Source organism: Ochotona princeps, chromosome 2 (assembly GCF_030435755.1).
Source record: "Ochotona princeps isolate mOchPri1 chromosome 2, mOchPri1.hap1, whole genome shotgun sequence".
In the NCBI taxonomy this organism is placed as follows: Eukaryota; Metazoa; Chordata; class Mammalia; order Lagomorpha; family Ochotonidae; genus Ochotona; species Ochotona princeps.
Window position 1 is genome coordinate 108,131,058 of NC_080833.1, and position 13,296 is coordinate 108,144,353.

At 45.3% G+C, this 13,296-nt stretch overlaps 1 protein-coding gene across 1 annotated transcript in view; it reads right to left on the bottom strand.

Moving 5' to 3' along the window:
- NUP210L (nucleoporin 210 like) overlaps positions 1-13,296 on the bottom strand; it is a 124,618-nt gene that overhangs the window by 24,386 nt on the left and 86,936 nt on the right. The window contains exons 21-27 of the mRNA XM_058660302.1: positions 12,784-12,912; positions 11,616-11,743; positions 9,074-9,206; positions 4,703-4,765; positions 3,787-3,966; positions 3,361-3,441; positions 3,142-3,273 (exon numbers count right to left, since the gene is read on the bottom strand). Of these exons, the coding sequence (XP_058516285.1) occupies positions 3,142-3,273; positions 3,361-3,441; positions 3,787-3,966; positions 4,703-4,765; positions 9,074-9,206; positions 11,616-11,743; positions 12,784-12,912 (846 nt within the window). The remainder of the gene's footprint in view (positions 1-3,141; positions 3,274-3,360; positions 3,442-3,786; positions 3,967-4,702; positions 4,766-9,073; positions 9,207-11,615; positions 11,744-12,783; positions 12,913-13,296) is intronic.

Genomic DNA, 13,296 nt, shown 5'->3' on the forward strand with positions numbered 1-13,296 from the left:
AACAGAAACTAGGGCCTGGATCATTCCATCCTTTTGCACAAAACCAGATTTCTACACTGAACTGTTCTCACCTAAGTCTAGCTCCGACCTTCCTCCATTCGAAGTATAATCAGGCTCTGGTAAGTACCAGAAGCAGACCCTACCACTCTAAGCTACAGATTCAGGATACTGTTAGAAAGATATGAGTAGATTTAAATTTTTTTAAAAAGATTTATTTTATTTTTATTGGAAAGTCAGATACAGAGAGGAAGAGAGAGAGAAAGATCTTCTATCTGATGATTCACTGTGCTGAAGCCAAAGCCAGGATCCAGGAACTTCTTCTTCTAGGTCTCCCACATGGGTGCAGAGTCCCAAGGCTTTGGGCCGTACTCAACTGCTTTCCTAGGCCACAAGCAGGGAGCTGGATGGGAAGTGGAGCTGCCGGGATTAGAACCGGCGCCCATATGGGATCCTGGCACATTCAAGGCGAGGACTTTAGCCGCTAGGCCACGCCACTGGGCCCTAGATTTAAAAATTATTTATTTGAAAGGTAGAGTTAGAAAGAGACACTGTCCATCTGCTAGTGAACTCCGTAACAATCTGGTGTAGGGACTAGCACGGTACCCTAGTTGTTAAAGTCCTTGCCTTGCACATACCAGCATCCTCAGTGGGCACCGATTCTAATCCTGGTGGCCCTGCTTCCTGTCCAGCTCCCTGGAAAGCAGTTGAGGACAGCCCAAAGCTTTGGAATCCTGCACCCATGTGGGAGGCCTGGAAGAGGCTCCTGGCTTTGGATCGGCTCAGCTCTAACCATTGCAGTTGCTTGGGGAGTGAACAATCAGATGGAAGGTCTTCCTCTCTGTCTCTCCTCCTCTCTGTATATCTGTCTTTCCAATAAAAATAAATAAATCCAATAAAAATAAAATAAATCTTAAAAAACTGAAACACATTCTGGTGCAGGCCAGGCTGAACCTGGGTTCCTGGACTCCAGGTCTCGCAGATGAGTGGCAGAAGCTGCAGTACTTGGGCAAACCTTTGCTGTTTTTCCAGGTTCATTAGCTGGGATCTGGATCAGAAGTGCAGCAGCAGGAATATGAACTGACGCTCATATGAAATGCTGGTATTGCAGGTGGTAGCTTAACTTGTTATGCCACACTACCAGCTCCAAAAATAGAAATTTTTTCAAAGATTTTACTTTAATTGGAAAGGCAACTTTATAGAGATAAGGAGAAACAGAGAGAAAGATCTTCCATCTTGGGTTCATGCCCCAGGAGGCCACATTGGCCAGAGCTGAGCTGATGCAAAGCAGGAATCAGGAACTTCTTCCTGGTTTGCTGTGTACATGCAGGATCTCAAGGCTTTGGGTCATCCTCCACTGCTTTCCCAGGAAGGTGGAAATCCAGCAGGGAGCTGGAAGGGAAGTAGAGCAGCCAGGATATTAACCAGTGCCCATATGGGATGCCAGTGCTTGCAAGGTGAGGATTTCAGCTACTAGGCTGACACGCTGGGCCCTTACTATTTCTTTCTAAGATGAAGATTCAGATGCCACACAAGACATCCACATCCACATCGTAGTGCCTGGGTTCAAGTCCCAGCTCCACTTCTTACTCCAGCTTCCTGCTCACATGCACCCTGGGGGGCAGCAGGTGCTGCTCAAGCCACCTGCCTAGAGACATGGACTCAGTGCCTAGCTCCTGGTCCAGACTAGCTCAGCCCAGCTGTGGTGGGTATCTGGGGAGTAAACCAGAAAGTGGGCGAGCTCTCTGTCTTTGTCTGTATAGCTCAGTCTTTCAATAAAATGAACATACACAAATAATATTTTTAGAATATGTATCTTCCTAACAGGAATATAGTATCATTTATGCATTATGTTAATTTTAAAAAGGAGAAAATACCTTCTGATAGAAAGAAAAAGGTGAATAATTTTTCCATAATGTTCAACATCCTTTCCTGCTATTGAACTTTATAGTTGATTGTGAATATCTTTGTTCTTTTCACCAATTTAGCAGTAGTTCCATATAACATTACTTAGTACTTAGTGTTTGCCAGACTCTGTTCTGAATACTTTTCAAATGTTAATTCATTTATTTCTCTCACCACATCTATAAATTAAATAAATACATTTTTAAAAAAGCTGCATATAGTGCATCCATGATTATTAGTGGAAGGGACAGTTAGAACAATATTGTTTTACCCTATGTGAGTGAAATGAGGGCCTAAATGTTGGAGGAGATGGTTTGGGGGTAGAGGAAAGGAGAGAGATGTGAGAGTACTACAAACTAATTAGAAGGAAAGGCTAAAGCTTATTTCATGTATCTGGGCTGAGTCTAGGGGTGGGTTGGTCTGAGCTAAGCCGCAGTACCTCATGTAGTATCATGATTACTCAAAATCTGGAGCTTTAAAGAATATATATAGGGCCCGGAGTGGTAGCCTAATGGCTAAAGTCCTTGCCTTGCATGTGCCGGGATCCCATATGGGCGTCAGTTCCCATCCAGCTTCCTGCTTGTGGCCTAGGAAAGCAGTTGAGGACGGTACAAAGCCTTGGAACCCTGTACCCAGTGGGGGACCCAGAAGAAGCTCCCGGATCCTGGCTATGGATCAGCTCAGCTCTGGCCATTGCAGCTACTTGGGGAGTGACCATTGGATGGTTTTCCTCTCTCTCCTTTCCTCTCTGTGTATCTGACTTTCCAATAAAAAAAAAAGAAAACTTACGAAATTATATATATATATATATGTATTTAAAGGCTGAAAGAGAAATACGACAGGGAGAGAGACCTTTCATTCACTGGTTCATTCCCCACATGGCTGCAAAGCAGAAGGGCCAAGCTGAAGCCAGCAGCCAGGAACTCTGTCTGGGTCTCCCATACAGGCGGCAGGAACACAGGTAATTGGGCCATCACCAGTTGCTTTGCAAGAACATTATCAGGGAGTTGGATGAGCACTGGAGTAGCCAAGACTAGAACTGGTACTCCAAATTGGGTTGTGGGCATCCTGAACAAAGTAAACATGCAGATTTCCAGGGTGACAGAGTCACTGTAAAAGTGGATACATAACCATACAGCAGAACTTAGAAAGTGAGTCGATCTAAAACACATGATGAAATAAAATACATCTGACATAAAGATACCTAGGGTGATATAATAATAAACAGAAAACTCATACCTCTGAATGCCTGGGTACTAGATCCAACACATCCCTTTTACTCATGGACCAATGGAATGTGAGCCCAGGGTTGGCATTGCTGAAGGAGAAAGGGGTCTGGGTACTGGTCACTCCCATGACATAAACAGGCATCTGGAAAGAAGCAGTGGTCTTGTGCTATGTCTTTCCCCCACCTGGCATTATTAGAGCAGTGACCCCGGGACCAGCCAGCACACTGACCTCAGTCCCTGTGATGAGTCTGGTTGCAGCTGCCAGGATCCTAACAGCTCTGAGCTGGACAACTTCAATCTGCACTTCATCCTGCTCAACAGGGCACAGAGCAAGCTTAGCCTAAGAGGATGCTTACAATGGCTGGTTTGTAGTTTTTGGCCTGGACCAAAAACCTCACATCATAGATATATATACATTTTTTCTTGAGACAATTCCTTAAGCATCATGTCTTACAAGAATGTCAATACTCTATGTAGTTTTTTCACTATAGATCACTTATTTTCCATGCCTGGTTAAAAGAATGCAAGGTGAATGGGACTAACTGGGTTTTCCTGTGCTACTTAGATGCATATCATCACTAATCCCACCCTTTCCCAGTATGCATCTGGTTCCTAGAAGGAAGAGCAGAGGCAGAACAGAGGAAAAGACAAATACCTGAGAAAACACAATGACTTTTCCAGTGTCTTCATTTACTGTCTGGATAGTGCCATGGACCACAGCTGTGCCAGCCACCTTCCCCGTGACTTGTCCCCGCCGGTTCACAATAGCCACGGTCTGGTTACTGATAGAGAAGTGAATGATGGATTGGGGCTGGGGGCCGCCTTCGGACATTACCTGGAATGTGAACAGGCCACTAAATACATACAATATCGAGAAGTCACATATCTTTCCCCAATATTTTATCCAAGCAACTTGACTTCTTCAGTTCCCCCCAGCTTCCGAGCTTCCTGCGGAGCACACCCCCTATGAGCTCAAACACAGAAGAGATGGAAATGCTGAGAATTATCCATGGGACTCCAAGAGATAGCTGACAGCACGTACATTAAAGACCAAAGGAACTCATTATCAGATTCTGTTACGTTTGGTTGGGAGTAGATAAGAGGAAGCCAACAAGAAGAAAAGATGTGTGTGTGTGTGTGAGGAGAGAAAGAGAGATAAAAAGAGAGAGGGAAGAAAAAGAGAGAGAGGAGGTACATCTCATATTTTGCCTTTAAGATTACCTGCATCGGGGCCTGGCGGCGTGGCCTAGCGGCTAAAGTCCTAGCCTTGAACGTGCCGGGATCCCATATGGGCGCCGGTTCTAATCCCGGCTGCTCCACTTCCCATCCAGCTCCTTGCTTGTGGCCTGGCAAAGCAGTCAAGGACGGCCCAAAGCTTCGGGACCCTGCACCTGCGTGGGAGACCTGGAGGAGGCTCCTGGTTCCCGGCATTGGATCGGCGCGCACCGGCCCGTTGCGGCTCACTTGGGGAATGAATCATTGGACGGAAGATCTTCCTCTCTGTCTCTCCTCCTCTCTGTATATCTGACTTTGTAATAAAAATAAATCTTAAAAAAAAAAAAAAAGATTACCTGCATCATGTTAGTTGGAATCAGTGTCATTTTCTCTGGAACAAGTCTGAACGGAGGAAACACCTTGAAGGAGAAAATCGAAGAGCAACAATCACTAAAACAGCCTATCTCGTAACAAATGATTATGACCTTAGGCTAAGGAAAACTCCCAGCTATATACTAAGATGTTACTATTTTTATTTATAATACCAAAAAGTTTAAATTATTTAAGAATAATATGTCTACCTATGTTATATCTATTTACTGGAGTAAATATAACCATTTAAAATCATATTTACAGGCTTGGTGTGGTAATCTAGCCACTAAAGTCCTTGCATTGAATGCCCCAGGATCCCATATGGGTGCTGGTTCTAATCCCAGTGATCCCGCTTCCCATCCAGCTTCCAATGTGTGGTCTGGGAAAGCAGCTGAGGATGACCCAAAGCATTGGAACCCTGCACCCACATGGGAGATCTGGAAGAGGCTTCGGGCTCCTGACTTCAGATTAGCTCAACTCCAGCCATTGCAATCGCTTGGGGAGTGAATCAACAGACAGAAGGTCTTCCTCTCTGCCTTTCCTTCTCTCTGCATATCTAACTTTCCAATAAAAATAAAATAAATCTTTAAAAAATCATATTTAGAATGAACTATTTATTTCTTTGTTTGTTTGTTTGTTTGTTTTTAAAGATGATTCACTCCTGGGCTCCGCAGCGTAGCCTGGTGGCTAAGGTCCTCGCCTTGATCCCATATGGCTGCTGGTTCTAATCCCGGCAGCTCCACTTCCTCTCTACCTCTTCTCCTCTCAGTATATCTGATTTTGTAATGAAAATAAAATAAATTTGGGGTGAAGGGGGGAGAATCCCAGTACCTATGAAATTGTGTCATGTAATACAATGTAATTAATGAATAAATGAATAGAAAAAAAAAGAAAAGTAAATAAATCTTTTTTAAAAAAAAAAAAAGATGATTCAGTCCCCAAGCGGCTGCAATGGCCAGAGCTGAGCCATCCGAAGCCAGGAGTCCGGAGCTTCTTCCAGGTCTCCCACATGGGTGCAGGGTCCCAAGGCCTTGGGCTGTCCTCAACTGCTTTCCCAGGTCACAAGCAGAGAGCTGGATGGGAAGTGTCATCATCAGGATTAGAACTGGCACCCAACCTTAGCCCACAAGCAAAATTAGAAACCAGGATGGAGCACAGGTCATACCGAGCTAGGCTCTTGCACCTACTGGTCTGCATGAGCCAGGAACGCTAAGCCACAGTGTTTAAAGCAGGTGACAGGTGACGGGCTGTGCCAACCTGAGTCATAGCAACCACTGGCAGGCACATGATCTATGGCTGGGAACAGCCCCAGTTGGGGAGCTAAGGGGACAACCCTAGCTGGGTTGAGGCTCCCATCAAGGAGCACGGGGCTGGAATCAGGATATGGTTGTAGTCTCACTTAGCACAAGTGTGGACTGGGATTGGATGCACCAAGCTGGGCCAGACTCCAACACCATCTGGTGTTCTGGATGTGGGACTGACTAGGCTAGGTCTCAACCCCTATTGAGCCATGTGTGAGCCATATGTGGGTATGGACGAGCCGTGGCTGGGCTGAAACATCCAACAGCAAGGACCAGATTGGGTTGAAGGCCAGTCAGGAAAAGCCACTGTTCCTGCTAGGACAGAAGGTGAACTGAGTAGGGCTGGCTCATGGACCCCCTGGTATGCACGAAATCTGGCATTGGGAAAGGTTCTGATAGAGGAGCCTGGGCAACTCCTCTGGCAGGACACAATCCCTGCAGCTAAGCGCAAGAAGCACGAAAGGAAACAGCCCAGAGCAGGCCATGGAAAGTTTCCCACTGGCATACATTTGGCATGGGTCGGGGGCAGACCAGGCTGAATCAGTTCACATCACCCACTGGCGAATCTGAGCACCAGAACAGTGTGAGTCAAGCCAGGTTCGGTCACAACAAAAACTAGTGCACAATACAGAATGCCAAGGTGAGGTTGCCTGTACTGGATGTGACCGCAGTGCCCAACCAGCACATGTGAGAACCAGGAAGGCAGGGGGCAGAGCCGGCAGGGGAATGAGTAGGGTGTTCACCCGCTGGACAGCCACTCCCACTGGAGAGTGTGAGCTGGGATGGGGGCAGACCAGACTGGGCAGGGCTGCAGCACCTGTGGGTCTCATGTGGACCAGATCAGGGAAAAGCCAGGCAGGGATGATTGTTCCTACTGGTGCAAACAAAAATTAGAGTGGTTGAGGGTTGTTTGGGCTTTGCCGCAGCATCAGCTGGCAGAAGCTGGCAGTGGGGGCTAATTCTGTCAAGTTAAACCACAGAACTACCTGGAGAGTGCATAATCCAGGAGTGGGAGTGGCCTAGAAGGGAAATAGTGGACTCCTCCCTCTTGGGTTACCACTCCCACTGGAGAGCATGAAAACTAGGACAGGGGCTGGGGTGGCTAGACAGAGAGACACCCAACAACATCTGTGTGGGCTGCACAGTGGAGCTGGTTAGCTAGAACAAAGCTTTAATACCCATTGGCATTATGAGAGCCAAATGTGATGTGGGACAGACTGACTAGTCTGCTACATATACTGGCAAACCAGGGTAGGGGGCAGGCCTGGTGGGTGGTATTGTGGGTCGCTCCAGCTAGGCTGCAGCTCTCACTGGTCTATACAAGGGCCAAGTGTGTGCTGGGCAGAACCAGACTGGACTGCAACACCCATTGGTTCCAGTGGAAGACGACAGGGCTGGAAACAGAAGCGACCCAGCGATTGCAACCACCAGCTGATCTGGCGATGGACTATGCCGGACCCTGTACCTGCTAGTACATACAAGAATCTGGTCTGAGAACACCTCAGACAAAGTTTCTTTGGGGATCTCCCCAATCGAAATGCTGGACTCAGAACCCTAACCAAGAAAAGACAGAAGACAGATCAATCAACCATCTCAGCCATATGTTGGCAGCGAAATACTGGACAAATGGAGACTCTATGATGGACTATGTCAATCAGTGGATTCTCCAACAACCTCATTGTGCTTGGAGTGGCAAGACTCATGACTGGTAAACTCTCAAAACCACTTGAGCAAGAACCTCGGAGCATGCACTACATCCGGGACCTGGGGAGGGTGGGAAACTGGGTGGGGCTTCTCCTTTAATATTCCCCTTTACTCCAGATACATGAAGGAAACAATATAGAAATAATAGTCTTACCCACTTTCCTGTAGCCCTTGAACCTTTTTAACTATGTAATGATGATCAAAACTATAATAATTAAAAACAGAAGTTAAAAAAAAAAAAGAAGAACCTGCACCCATATAGGATCCTGGCGCATTAAAGGCAAGGACCTTAGGCACTAGGCTACCGCATTGGACCCTAACATTTTTTTAACAGCAAGCTCTCAGGTACCTATTGTGCAGTTTTATCGGTTACTTTTAATAAACATAAGAAAATGCTTTTGATAAAAGTGTGATTTTTCCATGTTAAGCACAGGAGAAAAAAGTGTAGAAGATACATGAAAGTTTTTTTTTTTTTCTTAACAGATTTATTTATTTGAAAGGCAGAGAGAGATCTTTCATTCACTGGTTCACTGCCCCAGTGGCCAGACTAGACCAAGCTTGGACATCATCCACTGCCATCCCAGGCACATGAACATAAAGGTGGATAGGAGGCAGAACAGCCAAGACTTGGACCAGCGCTCTGTTATAGGATGCTGGGATCACATCTGGTGGCTTAACTCACTATGTGACAACACTAGCCTCTCATTTCTCTCTTTTTTTATTTGTTGTAGTACAAATCTGCTTCCCCCACCCCCCCGCTTTTAAATGTTTATTTGTTTGAAAGGCAGAGTGACAGAGAGCTAGCTTTTACGTGCTGGTTCACTCCCCAAACGCCCTGCAAGACCAGGCTTGGGGCAGGCTGAGGCCAGGAGCCGAGCACTCCAGCCAGTCTCCCAAGTGGGTGGCAGGAGCCCAAGTGCTTGGGTCCCCACCCAGTGCTTTCCCAGGCACCTCAGCAGAGAGCGGTGTCAGAAGCAGAGCAGTTGGGACTCTGACATTCTCAGATATGGGCTGTCAGCATCTCCAGCAGCAGCTCAGCCTGAACAGCAGCCTTAAAGGAAATCTTAATGATGTTTGCCTCTAAGTGGTAGAATTACAGGTGACTTTTATGCTACACCTTTAAACATCCTAAATGCTTGCCAAAATTTCTACAAGCAATGTATTACTTTTTACAGAAAACCAGAGACCCAAAAAATTAAATATAAATATATATATCTATAAAATAAATATGTATATAAAATACACGCTTTTTTTTGGTCAAATGATTCTCAACTTGTGCAAACTCAACAGAAAAAATACACAGTGTTAAATATGATGAGGCATACATTTTGGATGAGATCATTTCCTTACTTCAATTTGCCGGGGAGCCGATGTGAATTTTCTCCCCACCTTGTCTCTGGCAATAGCTACAAGTGTGGTTTGTCCAACAGTGACAGCTCGAAGGATGTAGTTTTCAGAGTATTCGTCCTGTTCCTCCATTAGCCTGCAAAGATCCGTGTGTGTATAGGTTCATAGGTTTAATTCGGGATAGGCGGAACTGCAAGAAAAGACTTGTACACTTTCAGAGAGAAGAGAGCGCCAAGACAGATTTCACGGTAATGGCAGGAAGCTCTTGAGGGGCAAAAAATTGTTTTAAAGCTCTGAAGGAAAAAGAGCAACGTAAACACGCAACCTGTGAATACTAAATGTCTTGGAATCCCTTATTTCCCCATTTGTAGAGAGAACGCCCGTACTCCACCTCCACATCTTTTTTTTTTCCAAGATTTATTTTTATTGGAAAGGCAGATTAGATTTACAGAGAGAAGGACAGACAGAAAGATCTCCCATCCGCTGGTTCACTCCCCCAAGGGATTGCAATAGGCGGAGCTGAGCCAATTCAAAGTCAGGAGCTTCTTCCAGGTCTCCCATGTCGGTGCAGGGTCCCAAAGCTTTGCACCATCCTTGGCTGCTTTCCCAGGCCACAGGCAGGGAGCTGGATGGGAAGTGGAGCAGCTGGGATAACAAATGGCACCTATAAAGGATCCCAGCATTTGCAAGGTGAGAATTTAGCCATTGCGCCATGATGCTGGGCCCCAGCACCTCCACTTTTTTTTTTTAAAGATTTATTTTATTTTCATTGCAAAGTCAGATATACAGAGAGGAGAAGAGACAGAGAAACAGATCTTCCATCCGATGATTCACTCCCCCAAGTGAGTGATTGCAACTGCCGGTACTATGTCGATCCGAAACCAGGAGTCAGGAACTTCCTCCAGGTCTCCCACATGGGTGCAGGGTCCCAAGGTTTTGGGCCGTTCTCGACTGCTTTCCCAAGCCACAAGCAGGGAGCTAAGCTGGATGGGAAGCAGGACTGCTGGGATCAGAACCGGCGGCCATATGGGATCCTGGCGTGTGCAAGGCGAGGACTTCAGCCACTAGGCCACCGCGCCAGTTTCAGCACCTCCGCTTTTGATCAGATCTTTGATGATCCCCTGGCTTGAAGCAACCTCAAGGGTTATCATCCAACGATAAATTAAAAAAAGAAATATTAGAGTTTCTGTTGTGCCACATCTGTTGAAGTCATCACTAGGGATTTCTTTATTTGATAACACAGTGCCAGCTAGAACTCCAGCTGCTTTGCTTTCACTGCAGCAGCTTCCTGCTTTTGTATGTCGACCAAGTACTTGGTCCCCTGCCACCCACATGGGAGATCTGGACGGTATCAGAGCTCCTCACTGCAGCCTAGCCCAGGCTGGCTGTGGCAGACATCTTGGTAGTGAACCAGTGGGTGGAAGAATCTCTCTGTTTGTCTCTTGGTCTCTCTTTTTCTTCTCTGTCAGTCAGTTTTTTAAATAAGTAAGTACATAAATCTTAAAAAAAAAGTGGCCAATGTTGTAGCACAGCAGGTTTAAGCTGCTGCTTACGGTACTGGTATCCCCCATTGGAACATATTAAAGCAGAAATATTAATGGTACACATGATTTTAATCCCCAAAGAAAACACCTGAGAATCTCAAGTGAGTATTTTGTAGAGTTGAAAATGAAAAGTTAGGACAAGCAGATTCATGTGTGGAAATACAGATAAGAGTGTGGATATTATTACTTGCTGAATTGTGCTATTGCTTAGAGGAATAATATACTAATGACTAATGCTGATTTTACAAACAGAATGTTGAAGTTCTTAAAAAAGTCTCATACATGATACTGATGTCAGAAACACTTGTAACAGGACATGAGGGAATTTCAACGCAACAAGTTGTGCAGTCCCAGACATCACAAGAATTTCAATATGAAGACTTGTTTCAAAATTATGCTTTTACTGTGTTTGCTGGATGTATTTAACAGAGGCATGTAACACATACCCATATTCTTCTGGGAAAAGAGGATCTCAGGTACCAGTTGGGTTGGAATGGTGCAGTTCAGTTATGTTCTGCGCTTGTGTAAACATGAAACTGAAAACAATACTAGAGGAATGAGTAATAAAATGTTTCTTAATTTAAAAACTAAAAAAAAAAAAAAGAAAATGAAAAGTCAGTTTTAGACTGAAATTTACTGCTTCACAGAAAGAAAGGAGTGGCAGGGCTAACATCTGATTAAGACAATCATATCATATGTTGGAGCTCTTAAGTTCAGTCTGCACCTGATCCTAGCCTTAAGCCAATGCAGGTTACAGGTGTCATTCAGTCTGTCACACTTTCAGAAGACCTAGTTGAATTATTCTTGGTTCCTTTGGCTGAGGGGCATTTAGAGAACTAGTCAGCCTAAGGCCATTCTCCATCTCTCTCTGCCTGACTGCGACTCTGCCACATCCAGAAAAAGGAAAGGAGAAAATTTGAAATAGTCTAAGAGCAACTGATCAGGCTACCAGGCTCGTGATACCAAGCATGAAGAGAAAGAAGGATTGAAATGATACTTACGTCAGGGTGACAATGGCAGAAGCCAACTGAAGTTTAAGCTCCATGCTTTTGAAGTATTTATTTTGAAATGGACGTCTGGAAGGGCCAAGAACCCTCACAGTCACTAATACGGTCTTGCTGATCTCAACCTAGTAGTTTAAAAAGAAAACTTTATTTACTCCATGTTTAGTAGAGGTATGCCATTTGCCCTGGGCTGTCTAACTTCTGTAAGGCAACAGTTTTTTTGTTTGTTTGTTTTTGTTGTTCATGATGTTCCTGGTCAGCCTTTGATCACATAAACCTGATCTCTGTGTATTGTTTAAATTTTTCCTTCACATTCTATTTCTATTTCTTCATCATTTTTAAAAGATGTATTTATTTATATTGGAAAGGTAGATTTACAGAGAAAAGGAGAGACAGAGAGAAAGATCCTCTGTCCACTGGCTCACTCTCCAAAAGGTCCCAATGGCCGGAGCTGAGCCAACCCGAAGCCAGGAACCAGGAGCTTCCTCTGGGTCTCCCACAAGGGTGCAGGATCCTAAAGATCTGGCCCATCCTCCACGGCTTTTCCAGGCCACAAGCAAGCAGCTGGATGGGAAGTGCAACAGCTCGGATATGAACTGGCAACCACATGGAATCCTAGGCATGCAGGGTGAGGATTTAGTCATTAAGTCATTGTGCCAGGCCCAGGAATACTATTTTTTTCTAAAGATTTATTTATTTTATTGCAAAGTCAGATATACAGAGAGGAGGAAAGACAGAGAGCAAGATCTTCCATCCAATGATTCACTCCCCAAGTGACCACAACGGCCGGTGTTGCACCAATCTGAAGTCAGGAGCCAGGAACTTCCTCCAGGTCTCCCACACAGGTGCAGGGTCCCAAGGCTTTGGACCATCCTGGACTGCTTTCCCAGGCTACAAGCAGGGAGCTAAGCTGGATGGGAAGCAGGGCCACCGGGATTAGAACCTGCACCAATATGAGATCCTGGCACGTTTAAGGTAAGGACTTTAGCCACTAGGCCCTGTGCCGGGCCCCAGGAATGTTATTTCTTAAGGACAGGTATTTCTAGGAACACGACCAAAAGGCCTGCTATCCACACAGAGTAGCAAAATGGAAACCATATCGAGTGTATTTGGGCAGTGAGAATAAAACTTGCTTCATGCCTGAGACAACACAAACATCTCTCACCTTATCAATGAGATCAAGCTCCAGTTCCTGTATGTCTGACACTCTGAGGTGAGCTGTTGCTGGGCCCAAGGAGGCCAAGCAAAGATCATAGACTTCCAAGGTGAGAAATCCAGGATGTACTGGAATTAACTAAAAGGAAGGCAACAGCAGCTGAGCAGGCAAGTAAACATGGTCCAAGCAAAATCAGAACTGTTTTCACTCAAAGTGGAAGTGATGGCAATGTCACTTCCTTGGAGATGAAACACTGGAAGGTTCAAAGTCTGTGTCCTTATTCTGATGCTTCAGGTCATAGCAATGTACCTTAACAAACATTAACTGACAGAGCAGAATTTATGTTGATTGATTTCCAGCAGAAGCTAACATACACATCCAGTTTTATAATTACAGGTGGGGAGAGGATTTCAAGATGAAAAACAAGCCCATGTATATGACCCACCATCAGCCTTGGGGGCCCGACCAATAGTTCACCCGGCCTTCTTGGCACTACAGCTCTGAATAGCATGATTTTTCACA